We start from the raw sequence: 18230 nt of genomic DNA, 5'->3' as shown, positions 1-18230 counted from the left end.
TCCCAGAGTTTCTTCCTAGTGTTCATCTTTGAACCTGAAACTGTACACCACTTAGATGTGCTTTGTTGCACCCTTTGTATACATGTCCTGGGTTCTGCTTCTGTGTAATGCTGACAGTGGAGGAATTTGACACAGAGTTGCTTCCTTTGGCCAAAAGGCAATATAATTAGAAATTTAAAACAAAAAGATAAATAGATGTTGACCATTAAAAACCACTTGGAAATGGGTATCACAGTCATTTTACTACCAGGAATGTGTGATTAACCCTGATAACCTCCTGGTTTTCCAGAAATCGTCTACATAGGACATTTATTCTTCCAACTTTCACAGAAGCATTCCTGATCACACATGACTATTCTCTGGATGTACCTGAATTAAAAGGCTTAAAAGAATTAAAGGAGTTGTGATACATGCCTATAATCCCAGTGGCTCAGAGGCTGAGGCAGGAGGATGACGAGTTCAAAGCCAGCCTCAGGAACTTATCGAGACCCTAAGCAATTTAGTGTGATCCTGTCTCATAAAAAATACAAAGGGCTGGGGAGGTGGCTTAGTGGAGGTGGCCTAGTACTAAAAATAAATATATTTTTTCCAATCTCTAGTACCAAAAATAAATATATAAGTAAGTAAAAGAATAGTTTTACTGTCCTTGTCATTTCAGTGTTACTGCTTTGGATTATTTAAAATGGCCTAGAAATAATTGAGTGTCCTTTGCATAAGCTGGAGACCAGGGGAACCTGTTTCAGGACAGTCAGGTGCTTTCCAGGGCATCTCAGTCACTTTTCATAGGTCACAGCAGTGTTCTATTTGCCAGAGGAGGAAGAGGGCACAGAACTCACCAAAGACAGGGTTGGGCCTGGGGCCTGGGCTGAGTGCCCCATGCATCTGTGTTGGTGGAGGCTGTGTTCTAGTGGCAGGGTTCATCAGGAGGGGACTTGCTTGACTTCACCAATCTTTGGTAGGATATAATGAGAAAACTGTTCATAATACTTGAAGAACTTAGGTTGTCATTGCAGCTCTAAACTAATTCTTAGGTTGAGAAATAAATTGAATGTATACTTGACTTTGTCATTTTTTCCCCGTTAAAAATCTGTAAGAGGGGCTGGGGTTGTGGCTCAGTGGCAGAGCTCTTCTCATCTGTGAGACGCTCAGCACTACATGAAAATAAGTAAACAAAATAAAGATATTGTGTCTATCTATAATTAAAACAACAACAAAGAAACTCATAAGACCTTTTTTCTATCACTTCTGACTTTTGCACCAAGATCATAAGTAGGGGCATTTCTTAAGAAATGATACATCGGAATTTTTTTTTAAGAAATTCCCATGTATAATTATGATGCGCCAATAAAAGGGGGAAAATGTATTCCAGAACATAAATAGTTTCCCCAAGACCTCTCCAGATCTGTGGATTCCCCAGATCCTTTTCCTTCTTTGATTCTTTTTCTGATTCTTCCTGACCCTCATTCAACCCAGTTGAGAATCTCATGTTCCTAACATTGCTTCCAGTGAGCTCATAATATTGCTGGTCTTTTATAAGATTTTCCATTTCTCTTTAGAGATCTTTTTGCATTGTGTTTGTGTAATAATTGTGCTGTGTTCTTGTTGTTTGCAACCTTCTAAATGTGGATCTCTCATCACGTGTGGTGATGAATGCTTAGATAATGAATAGCTTTCGAATTAGCCCCCTCTTATTCTTGCTGAGACTTCTCTGATGAAGCCTGCTCCAGTGTCTTGCCTAGATGACAGACACTTCCCTTGAGATTTCTTGGTCCAATCCCTTCTCCATAGTACATTGCAACTTCTTTCTAAATTAATTACTTCATCTCTTCAGAAACTGCCCTTAGGCCTGTGGGATCAAGTCCAGATTCTTTCCTGAGTGTCACTTACAAGTCCCTGCTTAGCCTGCCGCCTCCTAACCCCTAACTGCTCGCCTGCTGTCTCTGGGAGTCATCACCCTAGCCTAGTGCAGAGTACTGGTGCTCTCTTACTTCTGGGGCTTCAGGCTCCCTCTGTGCGGAGTGGTCTTCCCCTTCTTCAGTTACCTGGCCCTGCTCCTTCACCTGCAGGTCTCCAGTGTCGCCTTCCAGGCATCCTCCTGACCTGTCAGGACTTGCTTTTCTGCCCAGCTGGGCTTCTGCCCTCTCCGACCACAGTTGTGGGCATCGGGCTTCAGTGCTCGCACAGCGCTGGCTCCACCAGGACTCCGGTGCTCCCAGCTAGCATCTGACCTGGAGAAGTTTGTCGGTCTTCCTGGCTCCCATTCTTTTTTTTTTTTTTTTTTTTTTAAAGAGAGAGTGAGAGAGGAGAGAGAGAGAGAGAGAGAGAGAGAGAGAGAGAACTTTTAATATTTATTTTTTTAGTTCTCGGCGGACACAACATCTTTGTTGGTATGTGGTGCTGAGGATCGAACCCGGGCCGCACGCATGCGAGGCGAGCGCGCTACCGCTTGAGCCACATCCCCAGCCCCATGGCTCCCATTCTTATCTGGAAGACAAGTAATTTGATGACTTCAGAGTTCTTTCAGCTTTAAAAAATTATGACTTCCAAATTAAATCTCTTTCCAGTGTCCATTTAATTTGCAGTTGCAAAATTTGAAACAAAGCTTGTCTGATTTGCCTGATTGTACAATTGAAGAGTAAACAAGAAACTTTATACTTTCTCCTTGAATGAGTGCCAGTTCTTTGGTTCCTATTTCCTTTTTCCTAATGGCATGAGGCCATTTTTAAATATAAGCATATTGTTCCACGATCAAGGGTTTTAAAATACCAAGCGTTTGTCGTTTGCCAGGTTTCCTTTTCTCACATACATCGAAGCACAATGCATGCACTTCTCTCCTTTGGTAGTTCCTGTTACAAATCTCTCACTTGGGTTTGCTGTTCGTGTGGGCCAGCAGCAGGCAGTAGTCTTTGAAGGGCTGCACAGTGCTACTGGTGTTGAACTGAATTACAGAGTGACATTTTTATATCACATCTGAGCCTGTCTAAGGCCTCATGGAACTCTTCGTGACAATTTTCTGGAAGTTGCCAAATCCGGGGCACCAACAATGTGAGATCAGTGACTAGAAGTGAAGAATGAAATAAGCAGTTATGACTTTCACTTCCTGAAGTCCAGATTGGTTCTGTTTCCTGCCTTTTCAAATATCAAAAGTGTATCTTCTTTAATATGATTTTATCTTTGTTTTCTTTGGAAAACCAAATTTGTCAGTAATGGATGAAGAAGCAGACACTAGGGCAAAATAATTTGGAGAAGTGTCAAGTCATCTGACTTAGTTCTCAGGTCTGAGCTTCCTCTGTATTACCAAGTATGTATCGGGAGCTGTGAAGGAGCGGAAATCCTATTGCAATTGATAGCAGAATATAACCGGGTTAGAGTATTGTTCAACTTACTGGTTCTGAATATTTCAGGCAGGGTATTTAACCTCCTTTATCAGAACAAACCTCTGTCTTCTCGTTGATAAAATGGGATTACTAAGAGTTTCACAGAAGGCTAAGAAATAAGTTTATACACAGAGATTATGCTAATAAATTTTACATTTATTGAAGTTGGAAAACTTCATGTCTTCAAAAGTAAGAATTTTCTAGCTGGGCTAGTGGCACATGCCTGTCATCTCGGTGGCTTGGGATGCTGAGGTAGGAGAATCACAAGTTCAAAGCCAGCCTTAGCAACTTAGCAAGGCCTTATTTCAAAATAAAAAATAAAAAGAGTGGGGATTTGGCTTAGTGGTTAAGTACCCCTGGGTTCAATCCCTGATACCCTCCCAAAGTAAGACTTTAGGTTAGTGCTACCCCAACACAGTTAGCTTTCTTGTGATCTGATGAATTCCCTATTACTATCCAGATGGAATATTTTTTCTTAATTTTGAGACTCTATCATGCAGTGATTTTTTTTTCTTTTTTTCTTTTCAGTGCTAGGGGTTGAAGCCAGGGCCTTGCTCATGCCAGGCAGATGCTATATCACTGAGCCACATCCCCAGCCTTCATTTAATGATATTCTGTTACTGAAAGAGGATATTGAATCCCCCCCCCCCCGCCCCTTCCTCCTTTCTTCCCTTTTCCCCTCCCTTCTTCGAAGCCTGGGGTGTTAAGTTGCCTAGGCTGGTCTGGGATGGTAGGAGTGGTTACCTGTTGTGCTGGAACACATCAACCTGCCCCAAAACTTGAACAACAATTGTTTATCACCCTGCAGTTTCTATAGGTCAGGATTCTGGGAGCTCTAAACTGGTTCTGGCTGGGTCTCTCATGGCTGCAGTCCAGGTGTCAGCTGGGGCTATGGTCATCTGAAGGCCTGAGGGGGGGGGCGGGGCTGGGGTCTGATCACTTACATGGTGCTTTACTGAGCTACATTCCTCATCCCTAGCCCCTTGAATCTTTTTTTTTTTTTTTTTTAATTTTGAGACAGGTTCTCACTAAGATGCCTAGGTTGGCCTAGAACTTGCCATCCTCCTGCAGCTCTCCTGGGTTGTGGGCATTTGCCACACTGGCCTTATTCACTCTTTTCCCTCCCTGTAGGACAGCCTTGGGGGTAATAGCAAGACAGCCATGGTGGCTACGGTGAGCCCAGCCGCGGACAACTACGATGAAACCCTCTCAACATTGAGGTACGCGGATCGAGCCAAGCACATTGTCAATCACGCTGTAGTGAACGAAGATCCCAACGCTCGTATCATCCGGGACCTCCGGGAAGAAGTTGAGAAGCTCCGTGAACAGCTGACCAAGGCAGAGGTATGAGGCTCAGCTTGGCCGTGCTCAGCTTGGTCTAAGATGAGCTAGAACTTGAATTCCTCCCCTTGGCTGTAGGCAAGAATTACTCTTTTTTTTTTTTTTTTTTAAGAATTTTTGTGTTTCCTATGGGAAGAGAAATTTGAGCTGAGTAATAAATGAAGGAATTTTGTCATATTGGAAATTTTGAGAGATTTTTACAGGTGTTAACAAGAATTGGATAGAAGAGATTTTTAAAAAATGAGAAAATGTTTCTTTTCATTTCTATTCAGGCAGCAGATGTGAGGAAAAACATTAATAGGATAAAGGGGAGGAGGAGAGAGACAATGAGAAGAAAGTGTGTATAACTGGATTTTCATTTAGAAAATGAGAGTGGGCATGGACTAATTGGGAGAGAAATCAAACATGTGGTGATGTTTGGTCTCTCATTTGTTAAGATAGAAACCAGAATGGAGGTCTCATTCACCTTAATAATCCAGTTTTTTTATATTGTAGGTTGTGTCGTAGGAAAAAGAAAACTATGACTGAAGTAGCTGTGGTCTATTTTAGCTGTCTTCTGTGTATCCCACACAAGTCTATCCTGAAACCAAGTGGTGCTCTTTTTGTAGGACAGCCTTGGGGGTAACAGCCTTGAGTGATGGTGTGTGGTGTCAGATTCAGGATTGCCCTGCAGCTAGCTTTTCTGCCCAGTCCCTTAGCTGTCTGGGATTATTTTGGGAGCCGGCCCCATAGCCCTGTTCCCCATACCCTGTTTCACCTGTTTTCTGGTAGTAAGTTGAATGCATGGGCAGGATGGCTATTTTGACCATGTTTTTGCCTGTTGAATTTTAGCCTGTATTTACAGAAGTAATTTTATAGATTTAAAGGTCCTCTATTTTGGTCTTTTCTTCCTGGTATTAATAACAGCTTCCAGTTTTCAGCATGAACACATTTCGTCTGTGTGTTCTTGAATAAATTCCAGAAGTCAGAAGTAGAAACCAGACTGAATCTCTTGCCTGAGTCTAGGTAAAAATCTTTCGGAACTTAGAATTAATAAGCCCTTCTTAACTAGCCTCATGTGTTTATCTCCTTAAGAGAGTGAGCTCTTCACAGTAGGTTGAGGAAGGGTCAGGTGAGTCTTCCTTGGATGACTCTGTGGTGGTCTTCTTAGTGTGTAGGTGCTGGTGTCACTGGGGACCTGCTGGTTGGTGTGTTGTGGGTAGGTGGACAACGTGGCACTGTGCACTGGGGAGAGGCCGACAGTCACCTTTGTCCTTTTAGCTTTGGCTGATTCTTTTTCCAGGGCATTGTCCAGACAGTTTCATGAAGTGAACATTTTGCTTGTAGGCAATGAAATCTCCAGAGCTAAAAGACCGGCTAGAAGAATCAGAGAAGCTAATCCAGGAAATGACGGTGACCTGGGAGGAGAAATTGAGGAAAACCGAGGAGATTGCACAGGTTTGTTTTCCAACTGATCAGGAGAGCAAAGTTCTTGGCCATCTGCACAGTGGGGTTCAGGTGACGCTCCTGGTCCCCTTTTGAGTTTTTCCTTTGCTGTTGGCAAATCTAGCACCCGTGGAAATTCAGATCCATGAGCTGCACTTTACAAAATCAATCTAAAGGATACAGAACGTATAATTTCCAGTGATTTGCTATGGAAGGGATAGTTAATTTTTTAGTGCCAGTAATCTTAAAAAATATTAAAAGCAAATAATTTGTAGCCTCTGATGTGAACACCTCATTCTGTTACGTGTTTGTAAAACTGAGGAAATTAGTAGTGAAATTACAATATCACTGGTATAGATATTAGGTTATGAACATCTCGCTTCCAAATGACAACTCAGTAAAAGTAACATAAAACACCGAAATGTGAGGCAACTTTTTCTCATTGCTAGAAAATAATAATATAGAGTTGTGAGAGCATAGGGTGGGAACATGAGCCTAGCCTAAGAAGCTCTAGTAACTTTAGCATTGGGGGAAAATGTCTGAAAAATCTAAAGACCTCCTCGATAGTTCTTCTGTTACCTGGTTATCCGGCCTGTTTCAGAAAGGTTCGTGTCCATGTGAAATAGTGCTCCAGCACAGTGCTTAGGCAAGGTTTTTTTTTTTTTTTTTTTTTTTTTTTTTTTTTAATGAATTCACTGATGATTTGAGTGCTCAGTGTGTGTCCTGCACTGTGCTAAGTGGTAGGAACACAGCCGTGAGTAAGGCCGGATCCATGTCCGCATAGCCATGGTCTGTGTGAGGGGAGTGGTCAAGTAAATTGATGGTCACCTAGTGTGAGCAGATGCCAGTGTCTGCTCCGCACAGAAGGCAGAGGTGTGAAACCCCTGGGTGGAAAGGCACAGACACCCTTGATGACACTTTGAGGGGCCTGGAACCTGTTCCATGGAGTTGAGGGCAGGGTTTGATAGTAGGTGTGACAAGATGTGCAATTGGAGAGGACATGGGCCAGGAGGAAGGGCCCCATGGACTTCATTGAAGAACTTTGGCCTGTGTCCTGAGGAGTCACTGAAAATGTCAAGCAGGAGAGGATATTGAAAACTTTGCTTTTAAGAAAGACCACAGCTGAGTAAAATACACTCACATTTGCTCATATATATAGAATTAAATGAGATGAACTGAAGAAATTTGATATTTTTAAAGAAGAAAATTGAGCTGGGTGATGTTGCATATCTGCAACCCCAGCAACTCTGAAGGCTAAGGCAGGAGGAGTGCAAGTTTGAGGCTAGCTTGGGCAAATTAGACATATCTCAATTGTTACAGTCCCGTCCCCTCTCCCCCATAGTAGGGATTGAATCCAGAGTACTTTACCACCTTTATATTTCGAGACAGGGTTTCACTGAATTGTAGAGGCTTGTTTCAAATTTGTCATACTCCTGCCTTAGCTTCCCAAGTAGGTGAGATTACAGGTACAGACCACCATCCCTGATGGGGATTTATTTTTTAAATAAATTAATTAACAAATTAAAATAGTTTTGAGCTGGGTGTGATGACACATGCCTATTATCCCATTTATTGTTTGGAAGCTGAGACCAGAGGATCCCAAGTTTAAGGCTAGTCTTGGCAATTTACCAAGACCCTCAGCAACATAGTGAGACCCTGTCTCAAAATAAAAAGTGCTGGTTATGTGTCTCAGTGGATCCAAACCCCAGTACTATGAAACAGAGAAAGTTGTATATAGTTGAGAATAAAGAACAAAGAGCAGTAATCTGAATGCCATATTTGAAGAATAATATTTGAATCATAAAGGTAATGAATAGTTACTCAAATATTGTAGGGCCTTCCATATCTCTCTGCCTTGGTGGCTGAGGTATAACACTTCTCTAATACTTTTACAGGAGCGACAGAAACAGCTGGAGAGCCTGGGAATCTCTCTGCAGTCTTCAGGAATCAAAGTTGGGGATGACAAGTGTTTCCTTGTTAATCTGAATGCTGATCCTGCTCTGAATGAACTCCTGGTGTATTATCTAAAGGTGAAGTAACATGCCCACACAGAGTACAGTAAAGTACTTCTTTAAACTTGGGGAGCCATGTTTTCTCAAAACAGTGGGCTGAGGATTTAGTTCAGTGCGGAGCACTTGCCTAGCTTGTGCAAGGCCCTGGGTTCCATCCCCAGCACCTCAAAACAGCAACAATAGCAGCAGAACAGTTAGAAAATTATTTTTATTTGAATAAGCTGAACAGTTTTGGGTTTTATGATCAGTTTCCCTTTTAATTCTTTGAGTTATGTCATCTGGCCTAGTCTCATAAAAAATGATATTCTAGTATTTCCAGCAAGTTAAATCACTAACCTACCATTATTTAGTATGATTTATAATAGAGAATAATGTTAAAGGACCACTTGATAGGAAATTTATATTTCCAGTAATTCTTAGGAAAATTAAAAAATTATGAATTATTAACCTGTTTTATTTTTTACTTATTTATTTTTTAGTTGGGCACAATACCTTTATTTCGTTTATTTATTTTTATGTGGTGCTGAGGATCAGGCCCAGGGCCTTGCACGTGCTAGGCAAGCACTCTACCGCTGAGCCACAACCCCAGCCCCTAACCTGTTTTTTTTTTTTAAAGAGTCAGTCACTTAGAAACTAAGAAAGTCAGAGAATGGAACAGAAAAAGACAAAATATTGGTACACATTGAAATTTGTAAATCATGGGATATATTAAGACAAGAGATAACTTGAATTGGATGTGGTGGTGTACACATGTGATAATGTGTATATTAGCTATTTGGGAGCTTGAGGCAGGAGGATCTCAAGTTTGAGGGCAGCTTGGGCAATTTAGTGAGACCCTGTCTCCAAAAAAAAAAAAAAAAAAAAAGATAAGATGCAGCTTTGGTAAGAGCCTGAACCCCAGGGGATGTGGCTCAGTGGTAGTAAGTGCCTACCTAGAAAGAGCATCAACCTGAGACCTCATAATGTGAGGAGTACTCCAAATAGTCTTTGTCAGGATCACAGCGCAAATTAATTATATCATGGACTGCATAATTCTAGGGTTAGTACATACATCAGGATGTGGTTCCCCCCCATATATCTGGGATTAACTAGCACGACTAGGAAAATAAAGCAGATGAACTGATTAAGTTGGAAACAGCTTTAAGATTAGAAAATTGTGTGCTTGCATTTCTAAAGACTCACATTGGCTAATTTCTCAGTTTTTATCAGAGGTATACTGTATGAATTGCTTTGTGCCATTTTGTTAAGGTCCCTTTGTTAATAAGTATCCTGTGCTGTGTTTGGCTATCTGGTGAGTTAACTTGGGTCTTTGACACACACCATAATGCTTGCACCTCTTAGGTATTATAGTCAGTGGGAGCAGTGCTGCAGGAAGAGGGAGGAGGCCTGCGTTCTGCAGGTTCTTCTGTGCAGATAGATAGAAGCCACCTCTGGCAGGTTCATGTGGGGTTAGATATATAGATGCACTTTACAGATACTATACACTTTTATTTCATGTTCCAGTTTCTCATTTGATACTCTTGTTTTCCAGTACATGTGTAATAACCTTGCCTATTAAAAAATGATGTGGGCATGGTGGTGCATGCCTATAATCCCAGCTACTTGGGAGGCTGAGGCAGGAGAGTGGCAAGTTCAATACTAGCCTCAGCTACTTAGTGAGACTCTATTTCAAAATCAAAGTGCTAGAGCTGGAGATGTGGCTCAATGGTAGAGCACTTGCTTGGCATGTGTAAGGCCCTGGGTTTGACCCTCAGCACTGCATATAAAGAAAGAAATAGAAGATCCATTGAAAACAAACAAAATTTTAAAAATATTTTTTAAATTTATTTTTTAGTAGTTGTACACAGTACCTTTATTTTATTTATTTATTTTTATGTGGTGCTTAGGATCGAACCCAGTGCCTCGCAAGTTCGAGGCAAGTGCTCTACCGCTGAGCCACAACCTCAGCCCCTTTAAAAATATTAAAAAAATCAAAACAAAGTGCTGGGGATGTAGTTCAGTGGTAAAGTGTCCCTGGATTTGATTCCCAGAAGCAATAACAAATGATGTTCCCTTACCGTGCTTCTGAATGACGTTGGCAGCATTTTCAGTTGGAGCATCAGCCACAGATATCCACATGCTTTCGGGGAGGTGCTGTGTTAGGGTGGGACTTACAATAGGCAGCCATTTTTGCTCCTCAGAACTAAGAATTCTTTTCCTTTCTGGTATGATAGAGTTAAAATTGGAACATGCAGATGCACATCCTAAGAAACCCCTGATTCATATCTGTTCTTTAACTAAAAAGTTAAACAAAGAAAGTGTTTGAAGAGAGGTTTGTGGGGAGGAGCTGGCATCTCTGATCGTCTGCACGGAGGTGTTCCACTGGGTTTCAGACTTTGGTCAGCTGTTTGGGCAGTCAGAGGCAGCCATACTGTGTTGGCTGCCAAGCCAGCCCCAAGACAAGACATACTCATGACAAAGCACATTCAAAAGGGTAACTCAGCCAAGAACAGTTTTCACTGTAGGAAAGTGACACCGCGATGTGGGCAGGAGGAATTTGGAGACTGAGTGTTTTTTCTTTCTTTGCCTTTAACTTCTCAGCCTGTTCCAGTGCTAGGCCTTTGACTTCATAGGTGATGACTTTAGCCACCCAGCTATAAGTGGAGGTGCTGGATTACAACATCTCAAGTTCTGCCTAACTCTGGGATTTGGTGGTCTCACTCTTCTCAGCACAGCCTCACCCGTGTGCTCTGCACATGGAGTCACACACACTCTCCTGCTCCCACAGACTTCGTCTCCTCTTGCTCCCCAGCACCCCCAGCTGTAGGAGCTCCTCAGGAGCCTCCTGGCGCCTCCTCTTCCTCATTAGTTTTTGCTGCATTGCAAAATATGAGGCACAATCTGAGGGGCTTATAGACTTAGTTAACGTCAAACAGTGTGGCTTTGGCAGAATTGAGCTTTTTGAATTCAGTATTTGAGATTCCAGGGTATCATCAGCTACATCACAAGAGATTTTTAACCTCACATGAGACATCTAAGTTGTCATTCCTAACGTAAGGTCTGTCATTAGGAGTTTATCTATTTTTTATGTGCCTAAGTGGTTCAGTGCGCAGCTCATGTTGGGTGCTCAGCATAATTGTTGATAAAAGGAGATTTTTCTTCTGGAACTTGGATTAGACCTTTGCCTGTTGGAGTTCATGCCTCCTGCTCCTGGTAATACGCACTTTTTGCTTGGCACCCAGTGCATGTTGTGTACGATGCTGGTTGTACTGGTGCACAAGTCCTCCATAGGTTGTTCTCCAAATAAGGGGAAGTAGCAGGTCTCAGTACCTGCTGAGTCTTAGGTGCAATCAGGGTTTGGTAAAAGGGAACCCTTCAGTGGAAGAAGAGGGAGAGGTAGGTGTGGGAGATGCTCTGTATGGAGAGGGAGGGAAGAGTGTTGCAGGCAGAGCAGCAGAGCCAGAGTAGGGGTGGGAGGAACCTGGGAGTGGAGTTTTGGTTCCACCTGTCTAGTGGCCATCACGAGGCTTTCTCCATTCCCACCCCACTCCTGAGGACAGAAAGGACTTCTAGGGCACAGCTAGGATTCGGCACTAGGCTCATTCATGGGAGGGGAGGGAATCTATGTAGAACTGGCTCAGGGATGTTTCTTCCTTCTGTGGGTGGTCTTGGATGCTTCTTGCTGGCCCCTGCTTTTCCTTTAACATCACCTTGCTGGTGGTGATGACAGTCATGGGGCACGCAGGGCAGGGAGGGAGGCAGTGCAGTCCATTCTTTAGCCTGCCTTGGAGAGTCCTTGCAGTTGTGGGACTGGCCTGGAAGCCCCAGCTGATGTGAGAAGGGAGAGGTGCTGGGATGTCCTCTGCACTCCCTGGGGGCTCTGATGGGCACCATAGATAGCTGGGAAAATCCTGCAGAGGAAGAGGCATTTTGTGAGGCTGAAGTCCCAAAAGAGGGGGAGCAGGGTGTTTACGTTGAAGGGTGACCTGCTAGAGGAGGAGAGGATCACTGCCTTTGGACCTGAGGAATGTGGGGGTGTTCATTTGTTTTCCGTGTTTGTGTAATGTCTAACTGTGCCAGGCCTGCGTTAAGTGTGTGGAATACCGTGGGGAGCAGGAGGCTGGTCTCTGTCCCAGGGAGTCTGAGACTAGGGTGTGGTTGTGGAGGTGAGAAAAATAAGCTGAGTTTTGGTGTTTTGAGGTCAAATCTAAGGATTTCCCGATTGACACAGGTGGGCTGGTAAGGGAAAGAGGGAGGACTCGGGTAGTATCTGAGCTTTTTGGTTGATGGTCTGGGTGTTGGTATTGCCATTAGTACTGGGGAGGGGAATGGACTTTCCTTGGGTCAGGAGGAGGGGAGCAAGTTCTTTGGCTCTGCTGACTTTTCAGTGTCTTCAGACGTCCCAGTTGCGTCTAGTAGGCTAAGTAGGCAAATGCTGATGGTGGAGGTGGGAGAAGGTGGACCTGAAGTCTGTGTTCTGGTTGGTGATAGAGACTTAGCTTACACTTGGCAGTATTTAAAGCCATGGGTGGGGATGGGTTCCTGAGTCACGAGTTAACTGACCGCTTCCCACAGGTCACATCTAATGCCCTTTCTGGTTTTGTATGGCTCAAGAACTAAGAATAGTCTTTACCTTTTTAAATGGTTGAACAGTGATATTTTGGACATGTGAAAGTTTTGTGAAAGGGACTGGGGCTGTGGCTCAGCTGTAGCGCACTTGCCTGGCATGTGTGAGGCACTGGATTCGCTTCTCAGCACTGCCTATAAATAAATAAAGGTCTATCAACAACTAAAAAATACATATATATTAAAAAAAAGAAAACGTTAAACTATAAAAAAATGAAAGTTATGTCAAATTCAAAATTCAGTGTTCTTAAGTGACATTTTATTGGGACACCTTCCCATGTATTTATTTCTGTTTTGTTTGATTCTGCATGACAAGGGCAGAGTTGAGTGGTGGCATGCATCCCAGAAAGCCTCAGACATTTCATATCTGACCCCTGGTCCAGGTGTGTAGACAGGGGCCTGGGAACACAGCCCAGTTCCCATCAAACCTTAATCACATACGAGCAGTCAACAGTTGTGCATAAGAAGAGGCTCAGTTTTTAGAGGCCATTTTTCTCCATTCAGATTAGGTAAGTCACCTTCCAAAAAGTGGGGGTAGACATGAGTCATTGGGGCCCAAGGTAAGAACTTATCTGTAAAATCTTGTTTATGAGGTTTGAGGAGACCATGAAATTCATAGAATAATTTTAGTCTTTTTGTACTCTCATATTTGAGTAGCTTTTGTCTTTGTAGTTGGTTTATTTTGATTAAGACCAGGCAAGTGATGTCTAGCTTAAGGAACTGTAGTTTCTACACATGGTTTTGCTCTTTGCGGGGGAGCATGGGCGGGGATTGAACCTGTGTCACTTAACCACTGAGCCACACACCCAGCCCTTTTCATTTTGTATTTTGAGACAGGGTCTCACTAAGTTGCTTAGGGTCTCGATAAGTTACTGAGGCTGGCTTTGAACTTGGCTCCTCCTGCATCAGCCTCCCAGGCTATTGGGATCACAGGCGTACACACCGTGCCTGGCCTCCACACCATGCTTTTGGTACATCTGTGACACATGGCTTATGATCTGAGAGTATTAGAGTTCAGACTGTGATGAAAAATATGAATGTAGTAGGAATATGGATATAAAGTTATAGTTTTAGTTGTAGATGGACACAATGCCTTTATTGATTTTTATGTGGTGCTGAGGATAGAACCCAATGCCTCACACGTGCTAGGCAAGAGCTTTATCACTGAGCTACAACTCTAGCCCTAAAGTTATAATTTTAAGTTTAAAAGGTATTACTCAGCTGAATGTGTTATTTCTTATAAAGAAACTTGCAAAAAGAATTTTACTGAGCAGCTACGGAGGCTGAGGCAGGGGGATTTCAGTGAGACCAACTCAGTGAGACCCTGTCTCTAAATGTAATATAAATAGGGCAGGGTAGGTGGCTTAGTGGCTGAGTGCTGGGGTTCAACCCCTGGTACCAAAAAAAAAAAAAAAAAAAAAATTCAGAGAGCTGGGCATGGTAGCATATGCCTGTAATCGCAGCTACTCAGGAGGCTGAGCAGGAGGATCATGAGTTCAAAGCCAGCCTCAGCAACAAAGCAACACCCTAAGCAACTCAGTGAGACCTGTCTCTAAATAAATATAAAAAAGGGTTGGGGATGTGGCTCAGTAGTTGAGTAGGTTCAATCCCTGTTACCCTTCCTCACACACACCAAAAAAAGAATTTCAGAGTAAATTTCTACTCTATTTGCTTTGAAAATCTTATTATCTAAGGTAATGGATCAAAGAGGACTTCAATGCAGGTGATTTTAATTTATGTACATGCAAGAATACAGTATTGATGAGTAAATTCTGATTTTTTTAGGAACATACATTGATAGGGTCAGCAGATTCCCAGGACATCCAGCTGTGTGGAATGGGGATTCTTCCTGAACACTGCATCATAGACATCACGTCAGAAGGCCAGGTTGTGCTTACTCCTCACAAGAACACTAGGTAACGTGAGTGTTAACATCACAGTGATTTTTAAAGGGAAGAATATACACTAGTGGTGGGCAGTAAGGGACATTTGTCATTAATTTGCCAAATGACATTTAGAACTTTGAAAAATGGTGCATAATGATGTATTATACTTAGTACCAGTAAGCATTTTATATAATCCAGTGAAGTAAATGCAGATACTAAGATCCACCAAGGACAGGTTTTATTTTGGGGAATTGATCATTTTGTTTTCCCTAGTAACTAGGCTGCTGTAGTACTGGAAAACGAAGCAGAGGATGGTGTAATCATTACTCATGGTTGACCTTTTCCCCACACAGAACATTTGTAAACGGGTCCTCTGTCTCCAGTCCAATACAGCTGCACCATGGAGACAGGATATTATGGGGGAACAACCATTTCTTCAGGTATGACATTGCTCATGGCCCTTCAAGGGGTAGGTTACAGAAGATGATGCTCTGGAGTAGAAGCATACATATTGGAAAGTCAACTTTAATTTATGAAAATCATATGTATAATCTTTGTGTATGCAGGTATATGTATATGTGTGAATATAGTATATGTATGTTTTATGTGTTTGTTCACTGCATAAGTGTCTGAACTCTAGGATATATGATGTACACTCAGGAAAAATACTGAGTTTACTTATTGCCGCAGTCTTGGCTGGGCACAGAATCACGGGCCACCACAGCTTTGTAGATTCAAACAGCAATTCTTTATTCCCGAACTCACACCAGCCTCCACACACGCTCTGGGGCAATCCCAGTTCTGCTGCCACCCAATTCACCTACTCCACGAGGCTTTTCTTCCCAAAATCTCTCTGAATCTCACGAGAACTCAACGGGAGCTCAGGCAGCAGGAACGCCCTAATTCCAGCAGCAATAATCCTCAACATCGAACTTCCCTAAAATCCAAGGTCTTAAACTGGGAATGCCCTAAACCCAAGGAGCAGGATACTTCCTCAAACCTGATCAGCTCTAAACCCGGATCCGCCTTGGTCTTTGAGCAAGGTCACCTTACATGCAATGTCAACAGCGAAATCATTAACATGGGGTACGCTAGCAAGGAAATTTTGATGCGTCATTTCTACTTGGTAATGGCCCTCAGCATCTTATATATATTTTTCCTTTTATTTCCCATTGAAAGATGATTGTTTTGCCATCTGGTATAAGAATTCATTAATTGTTTTTCTGACATGTTTATCTTTGTGTGTGTATGCACACAGATGTAGTTTTGTATGTATAAGATACATGTGATTTTTTTTTCTGAAAACTTGTGGTGGTGGCCTTATCCATAGCATCAGGATGGCATTCCCTTGGGAGAGCTTTTAGCTGTTGGTAACAGCACACTTGACAGTCACTGCTTAAACAGATGATTTATTTCTCTGTTAGAACAAGAAATCTGAAGGGAGATGGTCGTTAGTGTTGGGCAAGCCTCTCAGAAGTGCCCTGCTGAAGCCCACCTTTGGGTTGGCGTTTTCTTGCCCTCTAAAGATGCCTGTGCCCTGCAGCCTTGAGAGCAGCTTGCTTGCTCCAGGAGGAAGGGAGGGTGAAGGGGACCTCGCGAGCCTCAGTAGTCCTCCTGTCAGACCCTGGCAATCCTCCACTGTGTCCCCTTTGCTGGAATTTGCTGGGTGCTGGAGGGCAGCGAGAGGAAAGGCCTTCCTGGGCCTGCACACAGTTTCCCAGACAAGCGTGGCATCGTGTCGGCCAGGACAGACAGGCTGGGTGATGTGTGCATTAACATCTGGGTCTCCCCTTGTCCTGCCCCTGGCCAGTGACGTTTCATACGGCTTGTAGAGGCCCTTGCTTGGAGGCCCGTTAGTATTTTGATGTTTGAGGAAAGAGTAGATGGATACAAATGTTGTAGAAAAAAATTTTCATGTTTTTTCTTCCCAAATTAAAGCAAGTATAAATTGCTTGGCTTAGTCTTCCAGACCCTTCCTGGTCTGGGCTAGGTTGGTCTTCCCAGCGCTCTCTCTCACCTGTGCTTCGTGGAGCTCGTGTGTCCTGTGGTGGCTCACGCATTCTCAGAGCCTGCCAGCACCTGGCTCACGTCTTCCCACACTGCCCTCGCCCTGCTTTCTGCTTCTCCTCTGGGGTGTGGCGGACGATCTCCTGCTCCATCCTTCCTTCCTTGACTACTCTGCTCTGAAGGGGGTCAGGCTTTTCTTCTCCACCTGGCTGGTAACAGTCGTGTGCCCAAGTCACACTCTGTTATAATTATTTGCACACACAGAATGGAAAGCTCCTGAATACAGCAGTTTCCTTGTATTTACATGGCATTCCTTTGGCATTTGGCAGATGCCAGTTTTAAGGAATGGAATGACTAAATGCTTATCTTTTGTTTTCTTTCTTTCTTTTTTTTTTTTTTTTGTAGTTCTAGATGGTCAGAATTCCTTTATTTTATTTGTTTATTTTTTTATATGGTGCTGAGGATCAAACCCAGTGCCTCACGCTTGCTAGGCAAGTGCTCTGCCACTGAGCTGCAGTCCCAGCCCATAAATGCCTATCTTGACTTTAAAAATGATATTCTTTTTTTTTTAACCCCAAGACTCAGTTTGCCTAAAAAGAAAAAGAGAGCAGAACGAGAGGAAGAGGAGCAGGACGCCTCCCTGCGGAACGATAACAGTTCTGAGCAGCTGGACGTGGATGGGGACTCCTCTAGTGAGGTGTCCAGTGAGATCAGCTTCAATTTTGAGTATGCACAGATGGAGGTGACCATGAAGGCCCTGGGCAGTAATGGTGAGTGGTCTGCCTGTCTTCTGGAATCTTCCAGGATTGACAGTCTTAAAAGTATTTACAGTTCAGGTCTTTTCATGTTTTGCAGAAGGGAAAATCTGTGTTACTGGTCTCTGAACTCTACTCTCTTGTGCCTTTGACTATAACAACTTACTGTATCTATAAAACCCCCAGTGCTATCTTGATATGCCGTCCAATCACTGCACACTTTGTTCTCATTGGTGAAAATTCTCAGGTGTAAGGCTACTGTTGTCATGTTTCTGGAGCACTCACTGTGTCGTGGGTGACGATAGGGCACACAGGAGACTTGCTTCTGTTACATGGAGCATAGTATGGGATAGGAGAGGACAACAGGAGCTGGAAGTACAGAAAGCTGAGTTTATTCCAAATTGTCTTTAGGGATATTCGGTGGTACTGGTTTGACCAACAACAGTATAACACAGTGGGATGACATTTGAAGTGCATTGTCCTTTTGTTCATCCTTTTTTTTTTTTTTACAAAAACATGTTTAGATCCAATGCAGTCGATATTGAACAGCCTAGAACAGCAGCATGAAGAAGAGAAACGCTCCGCACTAGAACGGCAGAGGCTCATGTATGAACAGGAGCTGGAGCAGCTCCGAAGAAGGCTGTCCCCCGAGAAGCAGAGCTATCGTACAGGAGACCGGCTGTCTTTCCACTCGCCCAGCGCCCAGCAGCGCCTGAGGCAGTGGGCGGAGGAGAGGTAGGCCCTGGCTTCAGTAAACTCGTCACACTGCAAGAGAGTGTGCGTCACAGCCAAGAACCACATCACATTATTTTTCATTTTTGG

The 18230-nt window shown here is 43.2% G+C and overlaps 1 protein-coding gene across 6 annotated transcripts in view; it reads left to right on the top strand.

Moving 5' to 3' along the window:
• The window catches only part of KIF13B (kinesin family member 13B), a 533579-nt gene that overhangs the window by 446832 nt on the left and 68517 nt on the right, over window positions 1-18230 (top strand). For all 6 annotated transcript variants that reach the window (XR_014019133.1, XM_081269240.1, XM_081269241.1 and 3 more), the window contains 7 exons: window positions 4509-4721; window positions 6045-6155; window positions 8039-8173; window positions 14546-14676; window positions 15000-15086; window positions 17233-17423; window positions 17933-18143. Coding sequence is in view for 5 of the 6 variants with exons in the window: in XM_081269240.1 (XP_081125366.1) it covers window positions 4509-4721; window positions 6045-6155; window positions 8039-8173; window positions 14546-14676; window positions 15000-15086; window positions 17233-17423; window positions 17933-18143 (1079 nt within the window). In the remaining variant the exon portion in view is untranslated. The remainder of the gene's footprint in view (window positions 1-4508; window positions 4722-6044; window positions 6156-8038; window positions 8174-14545; window positions 14677-14999; window positions 15087-17232; window positions 17424-17932; window positions 18144-18230) is intronic.

This window comes from Spermophilus citellus (assembly GCF_964194105.1).
Source record: "Spermophilus citellus genome assembly, chromosome: 16".
NCBI classification, from domain to species: Eukaryota; Metazoa; Chordata; class Mammalia; order Rodentia; family Sciuridae; genus Spermophilus; species Spermophilus citellus.
This window is presented reverse-complemented; position numbering and strand designations above follow the sequence as displayed.